This window comes from Solea solea, chromosome 4, assembly GCF_958295425.1.
Source record: "Solea solea chromosome 4, fSolSol10.1, whole genome shotgun sequence".
Taxonomy (NCBI): domain Eukaryota; kingdom Metazoa; phylum Chordata; class Actinopteri; order Pleuronectiformes; family Soleidae; genus Solea; species Solea solea.
This window is the reverse complement of record NC_081137.1, coordinates 15,467,866-15,494,987: the sequence shown is the minus strand read 5'-3', so window position 1 is coordinate 15,494,987 and position 27,122 is coordinate 15,467,866. Positions and strand designations below refer to the sequence as shown.

Genomic DNA, 27,122 nt, shown 5'->3' with positions numbered 1-27,122 from the left:
CAAAGACCCTTTATTCAAGCAGAGCACATTCAAAAGACCCCAGATATTCAAAGCCAACCCATTCAAGGACCTCTGGCTCTACAGTCAAGTTTCTGCAGCTGAACTGCTGCGACTGGTTTTTGAAAAAAGACAAAGATCCACTGCACAGGAAAAAGGATTTTCCCCCCTTCTCCCTTTACCAACTTATCTCCTCCGGTAACTTTCCTTTGCAACTTGTCCCTGGAGACTATTACCTTGCCCTGAAGCCCTGATGCACATCAGCACACCGAACAAATGAGACGCCAGAAGTGGGAGACGGGCAGATTGCAAAGTGATACCTCTCAAGTATGGCTTTGTGGCTATGTCCCTCTCTCACCCCCCCCCCCCACCCTTTCTGAGTTGTGTGAAGTGTCTCTGAGGAGCCCTGTGAGGACTGAGAGGGCAGGGAGCTTTTCCTGGACAAAGGGAGGAAACTGAGAACAACACAGTTGTATTAAATAATAGCCTTGGGGAGCTGAGATTTGACGTAGCCTCTTTTGCTTGCCTGACACCAAATACTGTCTGTCAGCTAATCAATTAGCTTAGTTCCTCTTTACCATAAGGCCATCCCAGGGGAGGCACAGTAGCCATGTACTGTCCCTCATAGCCATTCCGAATGAAAAATATGTGTCTGATCTACATAAATCTGTCCAGATTATTGACTTGCTTCTACATATTTCCACCGCATAGAGAAACATATCTGCTTGAACTGGAATAAATCAAATCTTGCAGTGAGAGGTGGACCTGGTAGAGTCTGGGAGAAACATCCCTGTGCGATTTACAAGGGGTATGAAAAATACAACATAAAACACACCAGGTAGCCAAAAACATAAATGAAGGTGGTTGTGGTCGTAGGGATAGCGAACATAAATGACTAGGAGGCTGCGTTTGATGGATCGCCACCATATTCCCAAGCTCCCTCCAAATGACACAGAGAAGAATGTTTTTGTCCCTCTGGAGGCCTGTACCGGTTATCAAATTTAATAAATAAAGCGAGTGAAATCTGTCTACTCTTCATCTTGCAGGCTCTCCTAGGATTTGTACGCACTGGCAAATTACCATTTTCAGGCACAATATTCCCATGGCAGTACGGTGCTTTTCTCCTCTTCCTGATGGAATCAGATGAGCACAGCCAGGGGACTCATTGTTATCCACCTGCAAGTCTCGAGCAAAAAAGTAAAAAAGAAACAGGGAAAAAATGTGACAGCTGACTCTGACAGCTTCCCATATGAGAATCAACTTCAGGTGAGAGCTGGTAGGGGAGGCAGCACTTGGACACTTCTTCTTACTTGTTTGTCAAAACATAGTGTTTATATTAATTCAAATTAAATCTGCACTATTTATAAAATATATTGCTGCACACGGTGCACTTTCCACAAAGACAAATTATACCTCGGTAATAGGTAAAAGGGGCAACATTTGAATAAACCTAAGAGACTATTTTCAGAGAAGGATGAGAATTTTCCAGCTCATAGTGAACACATGGCAAATATTCTTAAATGCATTCATACCCAGTAGTGACACATAGAGTGGTTCGAATTACTGCATAACTCGTGATTCGATTATAAAAAATGAGACATCCATTACCCCAGCAGAGATTTCTACGAAGGGGGGAGGGAGTGTAGTTCTTCCAAGAACAGCATTTCAGATTCTCTAAATCTAAGTGAATTAAATCCTAGCACTGCCACTGATACACAGACACTGTGGAGAAAACTGTTGAATTCATTTTACTTATTTTTTTATTCACATGTTTTTCAAACTATATGATGGGGAAACAAAATAAGCACCAGAAGCCAATGTAATTTATTACAAACATTGGTACACATTGGGTGCATTCAATGTTTGAGTGGGATTCAGTCTCCCAAGTAATCTTACACTGAATCACACACACACACACCATTAGTAACTGTCGATTGGAGGCACATCTAAAAACAAAACATATTGTTCTTCAAGTAAATCCAAACATGTCCAGTCCCATGAATGTCTTCTTCACTTATATTTGACATCATCTTGGTAACAACTAGTCCCATATCATGTGTACAATGATTATGCTGCAATATTCTGACCAGGCTTTCAATGTTTCCCTCATTCAAGGCTGGGAAATGTGTCCTTTCATTCTGGACCAGTGAAGGATCAAATGGATGAGACAAATAGCTTGCATGCGCCTGTGGGTGACTGAGTTGCAGAAAACGATCAAAGTCGCCAAGGAAGCAACAGTAAGAGCAATAAGTTATTAGCACATTGCACACAACTAGATCTCAGTGTAAGCTGTGCATGCAACTGTGAGTGCCACTGATATGCAATACATTTTCTTTCACTCTCTAGTCCTTTTACCTGTCACTGTGCGGTGCACACACACACACACTGATCTGTGCACTGGATCTAAGGTGATTGTGATGCAATTTCAGTGTGTACTCATAATATAATCTAATGCAGATGTAAGTCTTCAAGTTACAAGAATTGCATTGTATAAAACAGAAATTTCAAGGTTGATGAATTATGAGCAATCAATAATTTGCATTGACGGTACCATGTCAGGTATAATAATAATTGGTTTTTTAGAGTATAAGAATAGCTATGTCACCCTCTACACAATTAAACATGTTTCAGTTTTTTGTTGTGGGCAAGGTTTTAGACATGGGGACCTGTCGAAGTACACTGGAATGGGTATGTTTTGAATGAAAACATACCAATGGGGTGGATAAATAGTTTAGCACTCTTGCAACCATGCTGCAAAATAGTAGTGAAATATCAATTGTTGCCATTGCATCCTGCTGTGAACATGACTATTCATCTCTGAGCTCAGTAGCTTAACAGTTTCTGATAACACCTAGCAGCAGGATCATATAGGCTTCACCTGGTGCACTAGAAATTGGGATAGGACGTTACTCACTTGCAATCCAATCCAAGAGAATAATTGGGCAGAGCCCCAATTCAATACAGTCCCCTAAACTGCATGTAATCCACTCAGCCAAACTGTCACACCGACAATGAACCGTCCCCCTCTTCCCCCAAGGCTCACCAGGGCTATCTCAGGAACACTCCAATAGCTTGTACCTGGCCTGCTGCTGGGCTCATTATCTGCTAATCCACACCCAAGCGGAACGTTTAAATAGTTCTAAAAAGGATTGAGAGAGGGCAGCAAAGCTTTCACTGGAGCCATGCAATTAAGGCCAGAGAAATGATCACACAATTTAGATCTTCTTTGCTGTTGAAAGCACAAGAGGAGGATCAGGGGACTAACTGGTGAAATGTTTATTGTGAAACCAAACTTATCATAGACATGGAAGCAGCAAATGGAAGAGAATTTAAACCAATTAAGGTGATATAGCAACACAATGCAAGAACAAAAGGCCAGAGTGTGAAAACTGTTTTGACAAACCTTGTTAGAGAGACACTTTGTCAAGGACAAAAACAAATCCAATCTACTATGAGATACTTTTTAAACAATGAAGTGGTAACAATGAGAATGTAAGGGAATGAGGCAGATGCTATATGGCAAATACTTCAAACCTGAACTGAATGGCAACATTCACTGAAGCTTACTGAATGGTATTGCATTTGGAAGAAATGAAATCACAGATGAGTGCTGTACTACAGACAATTGTAGTGTACTCACAACTATTCAGTGTACTCAAAGATGATTCATCTGGTAGAAAGATGAAATACAACATAAAGCTGGATTGCAACTACAGTGACAATCTTGATAACAGAAGTGGAAAGGATGCATGTGGCACATCATGGCAATTCTTACAATTACAGTCACACATAACTGTGTTGTAATAAAAATATATGAGAAGTATCATCTTCTACTTCAGGTATGTACGAGTATGTTTATACTAATATTTTGGAAGAAATATAATACTGCGCAAACTTTTGAAAACAAGTGAAATCTGTAAAGTAAGAATGCTTTTACAAATATACATTGTAATTGATTACAAAATACAGAATTACAAAATTAGATTGCGTCAATCTAAATCGAATCATATTTTGGTGTGACCACCCAGCACACAGTTTTTGAAGGAACTCAGTAGGTAGGTTGTTTGGTGTCGTTGTCCTACTGTACAATACATTTGGGGCCAATCAGATAGTATTGCATTATGGAAAGGCATCTGCTTGTATTTTCTTTTTAGCACTAAGGGCACCAATAATCATGGCCAAATCCCCAAATACGCTTCCAGAAATGCAGCCCCAAACTTGCAGGGAACCTCCACCTTGCGTCACTGTTGCCTGCAGACACTCACTCATTATTGTACTGCTCTCCAACCCTTCAGCAGACAAACTGTCAGGTGTTACAGCCAAATTCTTAGAATTTTGACTTATCTGTCCAGAACACCTGCTGCCATTTTTCTACACCCCACTTAGAGTAGCTGGGCCTTGTATCCACGTCCGAGGTATGTTTTTTTTTTGCCACAATTCTTCCCTGAAAACCACTTCTGGCCAGACTTCTTTGAACAGTAGATGGGTGTACCTGTGTCCCAAATGTTTCTGTCAATTCTGGGCTGATGGCACAACTGGACATCTTCCAGTTACAAAAGGGAAGTAAGCATGATGTGTCTTTCATCTGCCGCACTCAGTTTCCACAGTCCTCAACAGTGCCCATTTATTTGTGCTTCTTCACAATAGCTTGAACACCACATTTTGAAATCCCAGTCTGCCTGGAAGAACCTTGCTGATGTAGTATAACTCCTTTAGGTCTTGTTGCTGTACTCAGTTTTGCCATGGTATATGACCTTCCACATCCTCACCGTCTGGATGTTCCTCAACCAGATTTAAGCCTCCCACACAGCTGTTTCAGTTGCAGTTCATGACTGTGTTTCAACCTACATATCAAAATGATGATCATTAGCACCAGTTTGGTATAATTGGTTTATCATACCCCTGATTCTAATCTTACAAAATCCCTGAATTGCAACTATGTAGAGACTACCATAATGAATATTGAAAGGCAAAACAGTCTGGGGAGACACACTACCTCTCCATTTCTTTCTCTCTCTCCCCCCCCGTCTGTTGTCCCCAGAAGCTATAATATCTATCCTTGGCGGTTCACTTGACATTTACTTGCCCTGCTTCTCCTGCAGCATTCCCCTTCCTAACTGCCAGTGCTGCGACTCTCCAGGGCTCGCTGACCAGGTGAATAGATAACAAACCTGTCAAGGCGGTTTTAGGGGGGAATAAATCCAGAGCTGCGACTGAGGTGGATGATGTGTTCCAGGGGGTTACTTGTGAAGGAGAGGGGGGGGGGGGGGTATCTGACATGAAATGCCCCATGAGGAGAGGCTGCTGGCTATAATGCAATGGTGCTATTAAAAAAGGTGGCACACACACCACTGCACCCCAATTAGATCTCAGTGCAGACATTTTAAACGGCTTCCCACTTTTTATTTTCTATTTCACTAATATTTTTTTTTATTAAATTAAGTTATTATTACTATTGTTTTTTTTTACAATAAACCTCCCTCCTCTGACTATCATTGGAGCTGTCAGGATCGCTGTGTTCATGCTGGCAGGCAGGTCAGGGTGGGAAGGTGGACGTGGGCTGTGCACTTTGCGGTAAGGGCTGAGAGCACCTATGAGCCATGTATGGGGGCTAAGGGCAGTTTTTAAGGTGTTGATAGCATTCATGGTGATGAGTTCCCAAAAGAGGTGCACAAATGTCAACACTCGATTGCTATGGGCATATAATCCTATAAATAGAAAGGACAAAGAGCCAAAGCAAGAGAGAGGCAGTGTTCTTCTTTTGTTCAGCAGTATTGCGTTGGAACATGTTTTGGGATTTCAGCTCTTAGCACAACATTTCAAACCAGGATTTTTCTATTTTAACTATTAAACAGAAAACAAATATTTTGAAATGACCAGAAGGTCTTTCTGTGTGTGTCAATGAATATAATCTATCTGCCCTTTTAATCCAACTATACTCGCAAGTCCCTTCACAAAACCAATCAGTCTAATTGGATATATCCAGATTGATCTCTTACCAATCCCTTGAAAAAAGCCAAGGTAAGTAAATACCTGGTAAATTGTTTAAAAAAACACTTAAGCGTCTTAGCCCTTATTACAATAATTTGTTGGCTAACATGGCTTGTTGTATAAAATACACAATACACAATCATAGACTGACTAAGAATATGGTGGACTGCTGCTGTGAAGTATATTAACTCAGGAAACTGGCAAAACGTCCTTTATATAGGACAGAGCACATGAAGCGTTTTGGGCAAACCAAGTGAGGCATGCCTGCTATAAATTGGAGGGATAGAGATGTCCCATGATGGTACTAAAAACTGCACATCAATTACCTGAAGCACTGAGGCCTGTCCGCTCTATCTACATCCGAGTTCTGCCTATGAGGAACCAAAATGTCAGCCATCTTTTCAGACCACTGAGATGGAGAAAGTAGCATAAAAATATATCTCTGTTTTTATTCAAATGTGAAAAACCTTGTTGTTATTTGTATTTTAGAAACCCAGTGGCACACAAAAGATGGATAGCATAAAGTGTATTACATTTTCTCCCATATGTACACACATGTATGGAGTTTTTTTTTACACTTTATTCTTCACTTGGCTGTTGCCTTCATGGATGGTTGTATATTTCAAACTAGTACTGGCACTAGCAGGAAGGCAGTAAACAGCTTTTTGAGGCTTAGCAAACAGCCTGTGTTAGACTAAGCCATGTTTATTATCAAGCACAATCCTCAGTCTCATCAATGCTTAGAGAAAGGCACGGATGAATAAATGCATATTGTTTTGCTTAGGGTTAGCCAGAGCTGGAGCCACAAATAAAAAAAGCAAAAACAATTTAAAGCAGATGCAAAACCCAATAAGAAAAAGGGGTCGGGCAGAGAGACAACTACGGAATAAAACAGACAGTGGAGGAATAAAAATGAAAAGAAAAGCCCAGGCATACTGGCTGCCTTTTCAATGCTGTTTTTCAAAAAGCTGTAAAGCTAACAGGGAGAGGGAGAGAAAATACAAAGGCCTCTGTTCTCATTTTCTGTCTGAGAGCCCCACCAGGACCACTGAAACTTGCTTGATTTCCCCAGTCCAATTATATCTCCATGCTCAATCCTTCCAGAATAGCAACATCACACCGAGGGACGCCGTCTGCCTAAGCACAGCGTGCCTAATGGAGTCCCAGAAGTTGACTCCATTTCATTGCTCCTAACTAATGGGCTGTGATATTTTCCCAAACTGACTGCAGCCCTGCCCCCTGGAAGCTAATCTAGTCAGTGCTGCACTGGACCCAGCCCAGCAACACATCAGCCCACTGCCTCACTTCTGTGATGTTGTAGTATAAAGATTACATTACTGATATAGCAGGTAATATTCTTTATATTATTTACAGTGTGGGTTGGTTAGTCCACTTGTAGTGGAGAACATAGGATTTGCACATAGTTAATTTGGTATAAGCATTTCTTTTCTCCATATGTTGGATACATTAATTCACATGTTCTCACCTAATGTTTGTATTTCTTCTTAAGTTGAAATAAAAATGACAGATGATATAAAATACATCCTTTACACAGATATTTCTGTGACAGGACAGAACTAGCTGATGAAACTGGCCAACCCATATTGGTGTGGCTCTACTCCCTTTCCAACCTCCCCCTCCAATCCTACACTCTCCTCCCCTCCCAGCGCTCATTAGTGCTTTCTAGCTGGGTGCTGATTGTCAGAGGGCCCCTGTGATGCCAGCTCTCCCTGTGCGGCTGGCTGTGGTCAATTTAAGGGGACTTTAATCTAAATGGGCTGAGGAGACGAGCAGCAGCCAGGGACAGGTGGAAGGAGGAGGACTGCGGGGTAGTAGTGGATGTACAATCACAAGGCCACAGCTGAGGACAGATACTCTTTCAGGGCTACCTATTGCTCTCCAATGGATACTTGGGCCCAGAACACAAGCATGAGAAGAAATAGCCAAACATAAATCCACTAGAATGGGTCCCTCTCCTGCCATATTGTGGGCATGGAACAGTCCTCCAGATGGCTAAGGGACACACCAGTGGTGCAATACAATCACTGGTATGGCAGAAGTATCAGGAATAAATATGAAAAACTTTATATCATATAAAGGCTCAGCCAGCAAAGACTTTTTCTGTTAAAACTCCAATTTGATGACACAAAACTACTCCTTACCTTTCAGGTATGAATGCCTCTTATTGTACAGTTTTATTTAATGACATCAGTTAAATGAAGGAACATGAATGAGAACAAGATACAACCTCATTTTACATGAAGAAAAATACTCCATTCAATAGAGGTTCTTTCAACATCAGAATCTCATTAAAGCAAATGTGACTTCATTTCAAGAAGTAAAGGTACAGCAAAATTGTCGGCTTTAATGGCTCACACAGAGGTTCATTATTTTCATAATTACACCTCCACACGTCAAACATTTGTTTTTCTCCCTAATTGATGAGAGAATTCACAATGCACCATATTAACAGTGGAGGGTGGTTCTTAAACATGATAAAATGCTTTTAAGTGCTTTTCATATGCAATACATATAAAAAGAAATTACCATATTTTTTCCCTCTCAACTACCAATAATCTGCTGGGTAGATTCACAGAGGATAGGAGGCAAAACTGTAATTATGCACATTATTCACCTTCCTAAGTGCAGCACTTGAACACAAAACACTAAGATGTGTAAATGCACAACACTAGTTTGTCGTCATGCAAAATGCAGGTCAGGCTCCACCAGTCACTGAGAGCTAATGGCAGTGAGTGGTGCTCCTAACACATGCTCCAGTTCTTTCAGGGGACACGGGGGAGTTAAGTGCCATGCTCCCTACTGCTGATTATCGCACCTTCGCCAGCCTGCCAGGTCTCCCTGCCCTCCATGCATTGATCTCATTTCACCAGGAGATAAGGCAGTAATTGGATGATGGCTTAGAATCAGATGGCCCTGCCTGGCTTGGCTAATTCCACTCTTCCTGGGCCATCTAGGCTTGGGGCCAATGGAGCAGGCCAAGGTTAATCCCATCCAATCCCCTGTACGATGTCGCCCCGATCTCTGACCTCCAGCCACTACCTAAACACAGCTGATGTGACTCCCTCTGAACAGGTCAGAATCAATCACCTAATTAGTTTAGCAGGAATCGTGCAACCCAGCACTATACACAGTTTACTGTCAAATATAAAAGTGTGATTTCTACAAATTTAAGGCGCTTGTGTGCATGTGTCACACATGTTAACACATTATTTAACACACAGCTGTACGTTTCTTTTGACCTTCTATAGACCTGATAATACTAGTCTTGGATGTGATTTGACTGCATGAAACAAGTCCTTTATATGGCCTCACACACCTCAGCAGGAATGAAAGCAGAAGAGGGATGTGCGCCTCTTGGGAAACACTAATCTTATTGTGTACATTTATTCAATTCTGGAGTCAATATCAAACATAATCAGAATGGGTCATGTGACAACTGCTTTATGTGTTGGTTGATAGTGGATGACAGGAGGTAGACGTAATCACATGGGAGTACATCACCAATGACAGCCCCTAACTTGAAGCACTGCTCTTGCAGATTAATCATGAATTATAATATACCATATAAATAACTATATAACTAATAATACGGGAGCCACTGTTAATATAGAAACACATTCATTACACAGATATCCCACAAGCCAACAGCTGTGCTTTATAGAAGTGGAAGTAATCCTCAGAAAATCCCCTGAATATCTATTTGAAACCAGATCACTAAGCTAAGATGATATACTGTAGTTTGGCCATTTATACCAGCGCAAGTATAATGTTCCTGGAAATACACAGAAGTACAGTGCAGTAGGTCAATGCCTACAATACATGTGAGCAGTTAAGAAAAAAACAAAACGTCACATGTATTCACATGAACAAAAAAATGTATAGATTGTCAGATTGGTAAAACAGAGACACACAAGACAAACACAAAATGAAACATAAAGGAACAACACTGGCAAAAAATAAATCTAGCAAACGGATACCTTCTGCCAATCTCCGCTAACAGCACCATACTCCATTTATTATTGCTGTGGAACAAATAACAATACCGTACAGTGCTGCTTTAGTCAGCCTCTCAGGTGTGCACAGGGAGATGCCAATCTTAAAATCCAGGGTTGAATTTTTCATTTCAGTTCACAGTAAAGCTCAATATAAAAAGCCTGAATTCCAAAGAGGAGCATCAGCTGGTTGCTCTTAACAAAGGGAGTTTTGAAAAAAGACCATATAAGCCAGAAAATCTGGTGGAAATGGGACACTAACAGAGACAATTGGAGGCGAGATGAGGCCAACACTTGTGTGTCATAAAGACAACAGTAGAATGGCCGTCCTGTGGATTCCTGGAGCCTGACATCTAGATTGCAGATGGATAAGTGCACGTTAAAACAATATCCCGCCGACCAAAAAAATCATTTCTCATAGCTGTCTCTATTTACTGAGAGGCTGCTCATCTCCCGCTGGGGCAGAAACAAATGAAAATGTTATTTCTCCACTCATGAACCCCTACCTAGTCTGATTTTTCACTGCTGGCAATTTCATTTCTCTTTCAAATTTGACTTAAGCCCATGACTTGAGGGAAATAATGTCTCTGGAATAATCCTTTGCAACTGTAATTCCACGGGCTCCATCTCTCTGTCTTTTTTGGTATATCTATGCGTCTGTCTATCCATTTATCTACAGTATCTATGTATTTATTTATTGTTGGCAGTGTTGCTTTGTGGTTTAAGAGAAATTGCACTGGCTTCTGAAATAAAAGTGATGTGACATCCAGTGTCTCATGGTAATACTGTCAGATGCACGGACCTTGAATATGACAGAGCATGCCCTTCTCCAGCACAAGGGAAAATATATTTATGCACACCATGCTGCAGCACGTAGCTTGTCAAGGAAGAAAACATGGGCTCAAATAAAAACACATGCATTATTAGCTACATGCTCTCGTCATGGAAATGTGACCAAATAGGCTTGACCATGGATGGTTCATACATGTACAGCTTTTTTCTTGTCTTCCCCATATTTCAATGTGCAATAAGCACATTAGTAAAATCAGTGATACAAGTATGTACACCAGAATAAATAAATCTATCTATCTATCTATCTATCTATCTATCTATCTATCTATCTATCTATCTATCTATCTATCTATCTATCTATCTATCTATCTATCTATCCATCTATCCATCCATCCATCATGTAATCAGGGCAATGTTCATTTCTTTATTTTTGCTGTATGTGCTTAGACTTTATTTTCTAGGTCTGGTGTTGTCTGCAGAATGATCTTAAACACAAATCTGCCCTATGCCATATTCACATATTCTTATTATTTATCAAACACTTAATACAAATTAAAAATAGATATGTTTTGGGGGGGGATATTTGTAAACTGTACACATAACTCAGGGTGTGTGATAAAATCAGAATTTCAGGATTATCTATAAGGGGACATTGTTTGAAAAGAGGAGTAGGGTTGGGATTTGGGAGGTACAATTACTTCGAGAGCAGCAGCATCACATGTATGACAAAAGACGTGTGCTGCATTTTACTCTAAGACATGACATGTCAGACCGGGTTCATGAACTAGCCGGTCTTGCTGTGTAATCCCCATACAAGATCCTAAACCCCTTGTGCCCCCCACACAAACACTAACAAACAAACATCATAAAAACTCAACCCTCCCACACAGTTCTTACTCCCTAGAGCAACATTATCTGATGCAAACATAAACGAATAGCACTGGATTCACATATATAAAACATATGGATGAACTTAAATACATGTTTCTTGGAGTGTTTTGCATCAATACTAGATGTAGTCTGAATGTGATGGGGAAATACATTTAAATAATCTGCAGAGAGGATCAACACAGAGGTTTATCTAGAGATATATCCATCATTTCTTCATTTATAGATGGTGGGATGAGCCAGTATAGAGAGTATGGATGATTTGTTTACTCAGGAGAGGTAAGCGATATGTAGCAGTGAATGGCCAGTAATCATGTTTATGAGGGGGAGATGGTTCTGGACTCCTGGTGTTTCTGATTGTGTTTTCTTTGGCTTCCAGCTTGGGCCCAAGTACACCCCTAGCAGGCTATTGTGATTGAAGTGTGCACTCTAGCTTGGCTTCTCCTGGGGGGGTAAAAAGGTGCATGTAATGCTGTTTGTGTGTCTTTTATGTACTTTGTTTGCGTGCATGTTGGCCAGTGTGTACTCATAAAAGCGTAATGTCAGTCGATGAAGACCTACCAAAGCAACAGAAAGCACCTCTTCCCATTTCTACTTTGTGCAGCCAGTTTTCACATTGTTCACATTGCTATGGCAACCAGCATTCTCTCCTTGGGCTCTACATGCATCCAATCACAGTGAGACCTTTGTAGAGATTCCTCCAGGCTCCACTTATTCAACTTACCCCAGCGGAACAGCTTTCACGCTGAAAAGAGCTGGAACAAAGAGAGGAGAGACTCCCACACCAGGGCCTGGTATGACATCAAATATTGGGGCTGCATGGTCAGGTTACAGGTAATGTGGAAGTGATATGTAGCCAAGAAGTGTAAGAGGCATGGCAAAAGCAAACAAAGGGTGGTAGCACATGGCCATGGACAATTTCTGTAGAAGTCTCAGAGCCTGAATACTTGGCAGGTGCAATGTGGCTCTGGCACTGGTTTAAGCTTGATAGGTCAAAATGGATTCCGGCTGAGCCTATTTATGTAATTCCTGAAAACATATGGATAGGATTCAGGCGCTCAATACTTTCAACCTTCAACAATGACATTCAACACCACTTCTTCAGTCCATTAATCTTCCATGAGAATAGATTTATCATCTGCTGCACTGAGGGACTGCGCTCTGTCAGCATCAGCCTAAACAGTATTTATCACACCAACCTTGCTCTGTATCAGTTTCACCAATTAAACAGCCCTATTTTGTGAGGTAAAGAGTAACATCACAACAGTAAGGTCACAATGTTCTTCTGATTCGGCTTATTTTGTTTTGTGTTCAAGGCTTCTCTGTGTAGTAAATAATTAGTAGAGATAAATTAGTGCCATGTAGCATCAGTCCAAGGGCTGTTCAGAGGTCACGACACACAATCACACTGTGCTTCTCTCATTTTAATTATCCATCTGTGGAGCAGTTGCGGCAGAGTCTGAGCTAAGCACATAGGTAAGGATGCAGGCGTGGCCCCAGCACTTGCAGAGACAAGGCGTCCAGTGGGACCCTTTGCAGGCCCCAGACGGACATTCAGAGGTTGGGCACTGGCAGGGTGATGGAGGGGCAGCATAATTTTCCCCGAGTGCCATGTCACAAAGTGTCACGGTGTGTTCCTAACAATTCAACTGCAGGCCACGAGCGAGAAAATAGGAAAGAGAACTAAAGGAGGGGGAGGAGGGGAAAGGAGGCTTGATTTGGTGTGCCAAAGGTGGCAATAAGCATGTCTAGCTACTTCCTGGGAGACAGGCTATTTATCAGATTAGTTAAGAGTCAAAGGTGTAAGGCAATTCAAGTGATCTTTTGTCTTGATAGTCTGGTTAGCTGGTTGTGCAGTCATGGCAGAACCTGACATAATGAATAAGGGAAATAGTGCCGACAAGCTCCCATTGTGGATGCAATGGGAGCACACAAATGATTTGACAGAAAGAAATCCAGTGCAAAAAATATGCTCTACGATCTGTACCAGGTGTTCCTTAAGAATTAATAGGAACCCCAGAGGCAGGACTCAAAGAATGAGTCATTCTGTCATAACCTTGTGCTTTATATAATTTCAAATTTAATCACAGCAGTGGGTGATCCTGAGATTCAAGAGGTAAAACATGTTAGATTGCCCTAATATATATCCTTTGATTCCGCAGAACTTGTCATCTGTCTGAACGAATGAATGAATACAAAACACTATTTTCTATTCTATTTCAATCTACCCTGATGAGTGGCTTGTTTACACCACTGCTTAAAAGTGAGCAAAACAGTCCAAACGACCATCGACCATCAACCAATCCCTGATCTGCATCTGCTGCTCTCTGTTACTGCACACACTGAGGCCTCGGCAGACAGTACGAACCCGTGATAATGAGCTAATTATAGGTACAAAATTCCTACTTCCATATCTAAATGCTTGTCACTAATAGGAAACATTTCAAATTATTGAAAGGCAGAAAGAGAAAGAGACTGATAATTGATGCAAGCAATTACAAGTTCTGTGTCAGAGCAAATTGGCCAGCATATCTGGACATGTAGGGAGACTGAGACCTAATTTACATCTGAGTGTCAGGAAATAATTGGAGAATGTACTGAGGAGGTGGGATGGGCAGAGTGTAATGCAGACCAGCTCTGGTCGCATTACATAAGCAGTTTGCTTGGACAGCATGATTCAGATCAGACAAAAAGCTTACGGAAAAGACTGTACTCCAAGGTCAAGGACAAAACATTATGTGCAGTCCTGGTATGCTCCAGCAAATCTAATCATAATAGAGATCTTTACCACAACAAATATTCCTCATGACATTAATCAGTTTCCAAAAGCTGCAATTTGAGCATTTGAAATGGTTTCACCACATGCACACAGTGTTTTGAGCGGTCTGTCATGTTTTCATCAGAAAGCCAGTAATAACCGAGTTCAGTCTTACTAGCCATTAGAGAGACTTTTGCTGTGTTTGGGCTGAAACCGCTTCAAAAACTTGGGTAGACGATGTGCTTGGCTTTTAAAAATATCACTTCCAGATGTTTCATTACAAAACAACTTTCAAAGACTTCACTGTAAGAGAACCTTCTCGTGTGAGGAGCCAGGACACAAGAGTATGGTTATCAGGAACCTACAATTTTCGCATTTTTATTTCAGACAAAAAAAAAAGCATGTAAATTTGTCTGGAGGAACACCAATAAAGTGCAAGTATAAATGATAGTGTAACAGCCCACGATGTTACATCAAGCCTTCCACACAAGCTAGATAAATGTGTAAACACAGGAGTATTGTATCCGTTTTGACTCTTCTTACAGAATTCAGTCAGTGGAACTAATACAAGCTGGACACAACAGGAAGCATTGGACGACTATAAACAATTGTCAGTGAAATATAGCGGTGCATTCATTATAGTGTGCCTCTTGTGTCTCTCATCAGGCTGGCTAACACTGACTGGCAGGCTCTGACCCACTACTCCAGAGCTTCTCTCTATTGCAACCGTCTCTCATCAAGAGCCTTGGATGGAAAAAAGGAGTAACATGCTGTTTACTTGCAATCCCAGGCCCGTAATTGCCAATTTATTTGATAGGCAGCCGGGTAATGATGGCATTTCACCCCTTGCCGCAGAGACTAAACGGAACTGAATCATTCCAAGCTCCCTGGCCTCCCTGATCCTGCAGAGTCCCTCTGCTCAAAACTGCTGCCTGCCTGAATTCCTGCCACCCAGACTGAAGGGGTGGGGTGGCTGCCATGTCAGCTTCAAACAAACCCAAAAGAGAACCCGGTGCCTCAGAGCAAATGCAGCTAAACCTGCCAATTTAGCCAGGGTTTGGGGTTGAGGCAGACACAGCTGAGCTGATGTGCCATTTGTAGGTCCTAATGAGCTGGCAGGATGGAGTGAGGAGGGAAGGAGAGTGGGAGACAGGAGGCTGCCGGCCCTGACCTCCTCTGGCCTTTATCTCTCTGCCAGCCAGCGCCAGGTCGGAAAACTTTGTTCATCTGCTTCACTGGACTGTAGCTGCTCTATGAGTTTAAGGCAGTGTAACAGCAAATACCATTAGCAAACTGTGGTCTAATGAACAGCTCAGGTCAAAGCTTGCTCCTGTCTCACATTGCTCCCTGAAACTAATGAGTGACTCAGATGCTGTCTCTTTGTTTTTGCACTGCGAGGAAGCATCTCTGTGTAGCGGAATCACATTAACAATCTAGTTGCAACCAACATATATAACCATGTGGAATGCCATAGCAGAAAAGGATAGACATACTCTAGTTGGCTTTGTGCCTTCAATGGTAAAAAAGTACAATTTTACTGGAATTTAGCTGCATTTGATTATAATAAGAGTAAAAGAAACCCACAGAATGTCAGCCGCGAACAAAACCCCAGTTATTTGTTCTTTTGTGCTCTACATTTTCTTCGTCCTTTCTTTTTGTCTGGGGAGCAAGGCTCTGCTACAAAAGCTTTGACTTGTACCTCTTGCAGCTTGTGAAGTGGGTTTTTACAGAGTTGCTGGAGGGGACTTGTCCAGAAACCTGTGGGGACTGTAGATGAAGCCTGTGTGAATGGTGTGATCTTTTAAAATGACATGGGGGTCTAAAAGTCTGTCTTCACACTGCCCAGCTTTAAGAAGATGTGCTTAGTCTCCTGTGGGGTGTCTTGACCAGGTGAAGCAGGTGGAACTAGGGATGTTGCACCATGTGTCCTTTAGAGTCTGCTGAGCAGCTAAAATGCAGGTCACGTAAAAATCACAACAGAGTGCGAGAGGCTTCCTGAGTACAAGGAGTGGGGAAATAGATTCAGCCGAAGAAAACCCACATTTTATCAAATGAAATAAGTCAAACATATTGACATTTGATATTTTTGTTTCAGATGATGTTATCATACAGTCTTCCTACCAAATAAGGTAACTGTGAGGGAATGCTGATAGTGACCTTGTAAGAACTTGTAAGTAAATCAGTAATAGTGGTGAACTGTAAGATGATATAACTATTGAAACTTATTTCATTAGCGTGTAATGAGTCCAAGTACACATCACCTCAAGTATGTGGTCTAAATGGAGGTCAGATTATATTGTTCGCAGTAAATTTTAAACAGTGATAAAAAATAAATTATATTGGAGCACAGGCTTCAACAGTAAATTAGTTTCATGCAGTATGGTAATGGCTTCCTGCTTGTCCCTTTCACATATCAAGACTAATAACATTTTAAATGTACTGTCCTAACACTTATGTTTCATTAAAAGTTGGTCATTGTCCTCAATTGTTCTATGTGAGAGTCACGTTTAGGCATATTGGTCCTCAATATGTTTGGGAGTTTTCAAACCTTCATTGTTTAAGCAACATTTGTCTCAGTATACTGCTGCACAGTCACCAGAGTGCAGTCTGACAGAAATCAGCAAGTATCACTTCAGTTTCTGTTGTCAACATCAAATTACTTATTTAATTTCATGCCCGGTCAAGCATCGTAAAGCTACACGCAGAATCAGTTTTGCTTCAGTTGTTCGGCCATGTCTTTCTCAAAGACTCGCTCGCCTCCCAGCTGACAGCTTTAATTATGGCCAGATATCTGATCCCTTTGCCATAGATTCTCAACACAAATCAAAGAGCAGTGCCGGGTGTCTGGCAGCAAGGTCCCTGGAGCTTGATCGCTTTACATCTTGAAATATTGTCAAAGGGCACAGGGACATATAGTCGCTCTTTGTTCTGTCAGTTAATGCTTGCCTTTAGCTCCTCCACAATGAAAGAGGACTGGGGTAAGTATAGTGCCTTTTTTGTATCAGACATTTTAAAAAAAAGAGTAAAAAAAAATATCTGGCAGAAAGGGGGACAAAGACAGAGGTAGTGTGCTTGTGCAGGATGTAAATAATGCTCTCCACTTTAAGCACACATACATTTTACGTTCTCACAAAATTCATTAAACCACATCAATGACTTACCTGTTGTCTCTGGGTCATGTTGTTGGTGCAAGGCCATACACAGGAAATGACACCTCCTCAAATATGAAATTGTTTTAAAACAGCATTTAAGACTAATAACCAACCCAACTAATGAACAATTCTAGCAGACACATTTTGATTCGTAATATATCCTTCACACACTTTTTAAATGGCAACTCCTAAAGCAAAACAAAGGTCATTAAGGTATTTGGTTGTGAATTCACTACCTTTCGTGATGCATGTTGTCTTAGTACTAGTTATTAAATACAACTCATGTATCATTTTGTTTTTCTAAAATAACTACTTTGAATAATGTTGTGTAAAGGTAAATAATAATAAAATAGTTTTTTGTGGTTGATTTTCGAAATGCTGAATCCATGTGCTAATTATACTACACACAAAGATGAATTATAATTATTATCCTCAAGTTTTGATATATAATATTAAATATAGTATATTTAGGAGATGACAGACTATCATCAGCTACTGAAAGAGCCAAAACTGAAGCAGTGAGCTGTTGAACACTGCACTTGCTTGTTAATTTACTCACATCTGTCAGCCGGTCTCTGGAGCTGCTCCTGAAGGAAGGCTTGGACTCTCCACTTACACTCTCACTGTCACTGTCTTTACAGTTTCTGGGTCCTGGCTTCAGCTGCAAAAAAACAACACACAAGGAGACCAACGGTTAACAATGTGAAGCAAAACTGTTAACACAGCACTTAAGACCTCTGCCTCAGAGAAGCATCCCACAAAAATTGTTTCATGAATGTGTGAGAACTGGCAGGAGCTACAGCACTGTCTCCGTAAATCTGTCATATTTCTGAGTCTATTCAGCGCCAATGACTCGGCTTGCCAATGACAGACGGCATCTGATGTCGCAGTATGAAACTCCTCTCAGCCCATAAAACAGAGAACAGGGACAAAGACCCTTCCAGAACCTTCAAATGGAGCCACCATCCTCTCTAAGCAGACACCACATGCTGAGGCAGCAGGAGCTTAGCAAGTGTCATCCTCTAGACACTTTGTTCAAAAATGCAGCTGAGAGACATGAATAAACAGCAGGATGTGCCAATTCACAAGCATCTGAGTCCCGTCAAAATCTGGAGAACAATAAAAGGTTCTGGGGAGTGCAGAGCTGAGTGGAAGGAGATGAGATCTATACTCCGTTTCCAAGTCTATAATTGATGTCCTCTGAAGCTCCCATGCTGCTCCTTCCAGATTGGACAAATGCAGCAGGTTTCATTTCAAATCACATAAAAAAAGGTGTCTTTATGGGTCAGTGCAGTAAAGAGCTGATGTGCCACCTAACAGCGAGATGCTGCACATGTAAAGACTAGAGATGATGGCAGGCTTTCTCCTCCCTCTCCTGCTATGGAGACAGAGCTACATTATGATTCTTCTTTTTTTTTTATCTCTCCTTCAATATTCTTCTTTTCAGATGTCTACCATTTGCGGCTACGAATGGACACAAGGTGGAGGAATACCAGAAGAACCCTTGAGTTAAGCAGATAATTAAAAAGGAAACCTTCCTTTTCTGTAGCCATTAGCGGTATGAAAGGAATCTTATTCCTTGGGAGAATTGCATGATGGGTATACGGCTGGTGGATTTGCCAGAGTGCTGAATGTGATAAGAGAGTCTGAGCATTGGGTGCACATGTCTGAATGTGTGTGTGTGTGTGTGATCAGACAGCACTGAGACAAGGTAGGGGAGTACATGTGCACAGAAACCAATGCCCTGTGTTGTGATAGCACTAATTACCTCCAACGCATTTTATTCCCACACAAACCAGGGCATATTTTCTCTCTTTCTCTCGTAAATGCCAGTTTGTCTGAAGGGAGTTTACATATTTTTAGAGGGAAGGGGGGGGAATAATATCTCATCCACACTGGCCTGTGGACTGATCCTTGAGGAAAGGGCAAAGGATACTGTTTACGCCCTGGTCTGTGGCTCCTTCATCAAAACATGTTGACCTATAATATTTATCAACCAGCCAGTGTCCCTGCTGACAACACTGGGCAGTGAATGCCAGCATACTCATGCATTTATGAATGTGCGCACACAAATAAACAACAACCTGACGGAAAGCTGCTGTTGACTCCTGCACCAAATATTCACAGGGCAGAACCAAAGGCAGATATGGTGCTCTGACCAGGAATATCATCAACCAAGTGTGGCACGGCTATAGAGATTTGTCTGTTATTAATCAAAGGGCGGCAGTGATACCACATAATCACACCGTCTGTATTCTGGCTTATCAGTGGGAGAGTACTCCATGAAATCCGAAATCGTGCACACATTTAACTGTGTGTAATGTCTGAAGAACACGTCTAATAAAGACATTGCAATAAAAGGCGGCTCATCTTTCATGGCGATTACATAGCTTGGGACCTGATTACACAGCTATTTGAAAATGTATCCCTCAGCTTGTTCCCTTTAATTTCCCCCTGAGCTCCTTTAAATTACTTCAGAGAATTGTAATTTTTTTTTCATCTGCTCTCCCTTTCTGAAGCTCATATGATGGATCCATTTCATTTTATGATGTGATTAATGAATTTCTTAAGCAAATGGAGGGAATGCTGCTGGTCAAAGGCACAAAATGTGAAGCTGAAATTTATCGGCCTGCGTTCGTAGGAGCTTGGGCTGTCTCTGTGACCTCTGCCGGTCTGATCACTCCCACTTGTTACAATCATGACTCATTCTATATATTTTAATAAACCTTTATACACGAAGCTTCAGTTTTACCTCCGGTAACAGACACCAGTGCACTTTACTACATTCAAGAGGAATTGAGAGTGATCACACATGACACGTGTGGAGATGCCCCAGGCTGGTGGTATCACATAAAGACATAAAGTTGCAGGTTAAACCATAAAGACACATTTATTTAATGCCCGTACTGTATCTGTGCAGCCTGCAAGAGAAGAGGCCCAGTTGGAAAATAACAACCACATGGTTTTAATATTCTAGAGGCTAATTTCGCAACAATTAAAGACACAGCAAGACATTAGCATCTAATGAAACATTTAAACTACTAGTAAGTGCATCTGACATTAATTTCCACACAGTGAGATCTTGTTTTCCTGCAATCTGTTCAGCGTTAGATTCTTTTCTTCTTCTACGTCTCTCTTACAAGGGTGAATTTACTGACATAGGAATCAACAACTGTTTTCAATCTGCAGTCGGTGATGCTTTAGAATAGTGCAGCTGCAACAGTTTAGCATGTGACTCTGAGAAATCATTCAACATTTATAAAAAAACAACAACAAAAAACATTCTTTCAAAAACACAAAACAACATTTGTTCTTACGTGACTGGCTCAACTGCTCAAATTTTCAAAATTCCTATAATTGATTGCCTGACTGATAAGATAGCTGACCCTATCTTAAAATATGATATGGAAACAAATGACTATGGCCTTGACAAAAGTGAGAATCTTTTCATAGAGCCAACTGTACATAATTAAATCAAGTGTCAGTTAGTGTTAACATACAGTACAAAAACCTTCCCATTGAACAGCCCTCTTTAAGGTCAAACAAGCTTCTTTACAACTTTACAGCAGCATTATTACAGTTGCAACATCAAACACAAACGGTGCTGTTAAATGTCTCATATGCTTCATATGACGACATCATAGTTAACATGAAGATCAGCATCGTGTAAGGTGATGGTCTAAGGTATGAAAGTGAAAACGATAAAGCACCTTTAACTCTACTGCCCTTTACTAAAACAGCTATTACAATATTGCCTCCAACATGTAGAGTCAATTATTGTCTCACTTGCTGAAAAATGCTAACCACTGCCATAGAGGAATTTTACAAGTGCACTGACCTACTCTCAAGGGCTGCTCTACAGACTCAATGCAATCAAGAACAAAAGTGGACCTGCTAACATTTCTAACCACAAAGGCCTTTTTAAACAGAGCAATTCACAACCAGCCTGTCCCAGTCCTCAACTCCACCCCACACCCCATCCTACAAAATAAAAAAAATAAAAGACAGAGACAGAATCAGGCTCAGTTTTCTGTCCTAGCCTCAGTGGGATTCTATAGTCATCAGCTCCTGGTTTCCCTTAGTTACGCACAACAGCAGCTGCGGAGCTCGGCGGTAATAAAACCTGGAACAATTTAACAGCTTTTATTGTTCGTCTGTGGCTTTCAGAACAGCTAACCTGTCCTCTCAGGATCTGGCAGAGAGAATCCCACTAGGGCAGCAATGAAAGAGGATCTCATTTACCTAAAAGCACTTATAAATTTTTAATTTGCTTTAACAAGTAAATTAACAAGTCCCTCATTTGGGAAGTTTTATGGCTGCTTGCCACTGAAGGAGAATCATGAAAGTTTTATAGATAATCCACTACCTCGACTGTGATGCTGATAATAAATTGTCTATTTCCTGCGGCACTGTCAAATCCCTTTGGTTTCCACTGACTACACTTTGAATATTTCCTTGACGCTGCCTTTGGAGGTCTATATACCAGGGCTATTAAAATACTCGGCAGTAAAAACTGAACAACTTGAAGAATTTCAGTCAACTTAACACAGGTGCTCTTGTATAGCCTTTGCTGACACTACTGCCAAACATAAGACCATATTTAGTGTCGCTAAATAAGCCCCTGTCGATCTCGAATTCCCATTAGCCTCACAGTGAGCCCATGTAGTAAAACCACCTTGGGCTGGTCAACAACAGCAGTTGGAAAGTGCTCGGCAGGTTTAACATACCGTCAGCTTTATCTAAGGAGACTGCCAGGCCAGTAAGAGGTTGTTGACAACAAACCCTATGTCATCTTTATGACTGTGGCTATGTAGGCAAGCACACCAGAGTGCCCTGGATATGACCCTGTACTTGACTCTGAGGCCCAGCTGCTTTAACAACCACAGACAGCCACGTCCGCCCTCTCTTCACCCATAACCTCCTCTGCCACCCACGTTCATAGCCTGTCACTGAGCATCAGCACAGAGGGTGCAGGCATACATTCTGAAAATAACCTTAAATACCTCCTTTTATCTCTGTAGATCATCTGTTTTTTCATCATTGCAACCAAAAAAAAATGATTGTCATCTTTACCCCAAAGCCCACTGTTTTTAGATTTCACTGCCAGTCAGCGAAATACTTTTTATTAGTTCCTGGATATGTAACAATGGAGAAACTGCTTTTCTTTTCAATCTGTTAGCATCATTGTGAGGCAGTGATATCTGATGAACTTGTATCTTTTTTTCCTTGCAGGAGAGAGATCAATGAGGCCAAATGCAGCAACTCCAACCAATCTAAGGCCACAAAGGAGGGCTTGTCTAGTCTCTGTGCTAGAATGCGGAGCCAACGCAAAGACATGGAGCCTCTGAGGACTAGTCATAGCAGCCGCAGGGTGAGGGCATCCTAAAGAGTGGGAGTGGGAGAGGTTCGAGGTGGGGGAGTAAGGGCAAACATGGTTGAAAGCACTGTCTTGATCTCATCAGTCATACTAAAGACTCCATTTCCTTCACCACAAGCTGGAGGCTACGAGCGCTTGTGGCGGCATTTATATATTGCCATAAATCTCTAATCTATGACGACATTACAGACAAATCAATATGCTTTTAACATCCATCCACCGCCCTGCGTTGCAATCACCCTTCTCCCTGCTCACAAATGGTCATATAATGCTTTGGTCTGGTGGACTGAGTTATGGGGACAATTCCCAGATTTAATAATGAACTGAGCAGGTGGAGAGAAAGTGTGTGAGCATGATTGTGTGAGTGGGTGGTGGGTGAGCTATCTACCTTATAAGAGCAGAGGGAGACCTCAACTCTCTCAGATCATATCTGAACATCTTGTTGTAGTAGCCCTTTGTGCAAGTAAAAAGCCTTTCCTGCCCACTTTACGAACCTCAAGTCCCCGATCACTCAAACAGCCCACGAAAAGCGGACAGAGAGCAGGAGAAGGTGTCAAAAAGTGTGAGACTTCCAACTGCCCAGCTGAGCACTCATGACCTCATACTTCCTCATCAAACACATCTGTGTGCAATTAATTACATGATTTCCCCATCGTTTCAATCTGTGCTACTGAGTTGTTACTTCAGTATTGCCTACCTGAGACCCATCCAACTAAAGCTACCACCCGTGTGCCAAATCACAACTCCCCGAGCTAGACAGCTTCAATAAAGAGTGGTATGGAAAAAAGACAGCAGAGAGAAAGCCCTCTCCTCCCGGCTTGCAGAGGCTATTATTTCTCTTTTTTATTGCCATTTATTTTCCTCCAGGAATTCACTGCCAGTATATTGGCAGGCCTTCCAGTAGATGGAGGCAATGAAATTTAGTGCAGACACTTAACACTGGGTCAGGCCTTGTGTGCAACTCACATGTGGTGGTAATATGAAAGACAAACACTTCTAGTTTAGGAAGAGAGGCATTTTCTATATTACAGGAATAGTAGCAGAGTGTAAACTATGACATAGCTGCTGAAAAATGTACAACCAGAGCCTTTAATGGGGATGAATAACAGAAAGCTGTGGCCAGGACACAAGAGAAACAACCTGAATAGGTCAAATCTGGGTAATTATGCTAAACCGTAAAGTGAGGAAGAATTGCTGGAAGGTTGTGAAGGAAATAAAGATGGAGAACGTCTACACTAACTGACATGAATTAAAATATATTCCACTTAGCTCCCTGAGACAAGGCCGCTCAATAAACATGTCATTTTAATTAATTTACATCTACACTTGAACATCACACAAGCAAGTTGTATATGCATTAGTGCTGATTGTAGCAACAGACACACTGAGTGCACTATTTGTAAATATGTACACACACATTAACATTTAACAGTGAGATGAGCTTATTTTGGAAAACATTACATGATTCACTTAAAATGACCTTTCCATTAAATACCAGTGATTCTCATCCCATTCAAGTGTCCTATATAACCCAATGGATGTTTAAGTGGAGGTCACAAGGTCATAAACTAATTGCTGGTCAGCAGGTGAATATTGCCACTCACTGAGCATTAGCTCATCCTGTCGAGCCCCATGCTGTGGCTTACCCACTACTGCAAACCAATGAACATTATTGCGTCTCACCTTACGTGCATTTGGCTCCATCTGCACTGCTATTCAGGGAATAGAGTGGGCTGTAAAATCTGATGGCAGGATATACATTTCCCATTTGGCTGACCAAGAATGCCCGCCTGAGTCCAGTGCTGTTATCACTAATCCCTGCTGTACATGTCCTCATTCAGCAACCCTTCTGAAACTCATATCGTCCTTATCAAGTCATAAAAACAAGACAGTGCAAGCTTGCCACTGTATTAATAGCCAGAGTTTGCCTGCTTTGTGAGGTGTGTGTCACAAAATACAACCGCAGAACATGATTGTATTTAACATAATCGTGCTTTGAGGAACAACTTCAAGATGCAACAGAGTACACAAAGCCACGATGATGTCAGAACATTAGCCATTATTCTTATAGTGGAAGTACACTGACAGAGTAAGGCTCATCTGACTGGTCATGAAAATTGTAGCTGGAACATAATAGTCTGATAGGCAGCTGACAGGCTGTGGATCATGGAAAACCCTCTCAGCATTGACTCAGTGCAGTTTTCCTGTGCTGTTGGAAATATCAATGAGTCAAGCACATGTGAAAGGTCAATAAACAACTGGGAAAAGTGCATTGATAACACTGACCTACAGTCATCAATATTCAATGATAATGACTCAGATTTCTCTTCCTACTCCACTATGAATAATTCAGATCATTATCTTCAATATTCAATGACTGTATATTGGGAAGAAAATACTAAACATGCTGTAAATGCTTGCACGTTCTCGTTTCACTACTTGTTGACTGTTTTGCTTCAGAACATCCATAAACCTTCTCTGTGGTCTTCCTCTTTTTCACCTGCCAGGCAGCTCCATCATCAACATCCGTCGTTCAATATATTCACCGTCAACCTTCCCTCTCTTACTTTACTCTTTTACTTTATTTCCAAACCGTTCAACCTGAGCTGTCCAAAATTTAAAAGAAAAAAAAGCTAAATATTGCATGGTTAATACACTCCTAAGAATGTTTATTCTTCACTGCCCTTTCACATTTACATATCTACTTCTGCAAACCACAGTTAAAAGCAGGTTGTTTCATCAGATTAACACTTTAACAACCAAACTGTCCAGAAATCCCATCTGCAAAAGGGGCACATGCACTTAGACGTATGATCAGTGCCGACAAGCACCTTGAAAAACCCTCACAAATTAACATCTGATTGGTCAGTATCACTATTGGGGAAAGAGGAAGAAGAAGAAGAAGAAGATGTGATCATTTAAATTAGGAGATAATCTGGGATTAACTATGTGAATATAGGGAGCATGGACCGATATCTATGAAGTATATAGAAGTGATTCAATGTGATATAAAATATTTACTCTAAGGCTCCAAACTGTGGAGAACTTTTCACAATAATAAGAAAACTGTGCACTTTCAGCTGAAAACCACCTCACCAATGCCAGAGGAAACACTGGAACAACTTTGGAAACTTGCATTGATCATTTAAATGGTCTGCACTGCAGAAGTATATTAGACATGTAGCCCAGTAGTTCAATGAATGAACACAGTAATAAACTTGTCACAACCCGAGGCTATGGAAAATAAACACTGACATTCTTTATCCAACACCGCAGCTTTACTGTGGAAATAAAAGAAATCAAATGCTGCATTCTCATGATTTAGGCCCACATAGCACCAAGAATAGCTGTCGCTGTCCACCACAAAATCTAATGGCACACGGCAATGACTATGTTTCATGTAGAAACAACTTCCCCACGTGTGTAAAGCAAATTACCACACACAAGGGACCTGTTAAATTTCAGCCAAGTTCCACATCACTTGGTTTAAAGAGGGACTGTTTATGTGGTTGAGTGTTCTTATTCATGTGGAGAATTACAGTGAGATGGAAATCCTGTCAGTGTTTTCCACCTTTGACAAGCACAGTTTTCAGCAGCTATCAGCGATCTGAGCAGGCAAAAGAATTACTCCATGACCCTCTTTGCAAGCCATGCCCTTACTCTATTTGTGTTTTGGTCTGGGCTTCCTCTGCTGAGTAATGGACTTCCTTCAAGTCATAAATCACACTTGCACACACTATTTGACAACCCCCCACCCTCGTGCCCCTCCCCTTTTCCCTCCACCATGTTTTGTTTAGTTTACCACATCTTTGTTCGGACGAACCCATTTTCTGTCTCGAGAAGCTGCCCGACAATGCTGTTCTTCTTTTTACAGTTCTTGAAAAGGCTTTCACAGGCACTGAGGGCCACAAATGTCAACCACAGGAAGGCAATTATGAGAGTAAAATTACTTCCTTACTGTTATCAATCCACTCTCTGGACCGGGGAATGGTTAAAAGCCACCATGAAATAGGGCACAGTTAGAGTTTTCTCCTGGGTCCCAGACAAGGCTGCTAACCTTGCTATTAAAGGCCCCGACAAGCTTTGTCAATGCAATCTGCTGAATGCCTTGAGTGACACGCGATCGATATTCTCCACTCTCCTGGGTCATCACC

At 41.4% G+C, this 27,122-nt stretch overlaps 1 protein-coding gene across 9 annotated transcripts in view; it reads right to left on the bottom strand.

Moving 5' to 3' along the window:
* Nucleotides 1-27,122, bottom strand: part of auts2a (activator of transcription and developmental regulator AUTS2 a) — a 270,916-nt gene that overhangs the window by 143,588 nt on the left and 100,206 nt on the right. For all 9 annotated transcript variants that reach the window (XM_058626845.1, XM_058626848.1, XM_058626847.1 and 6 more), the window contains one exon: nucleotides 18,151-18,252. In XM_058626845.1, the coding sequence (XP_058482828.1) occupies nucleotides 18,151-18,252 (102 nt within the window). The remainder of the gene's footprint in view (nucleotides 1-18,150; nucleotides 18,253-27,122) is intronic.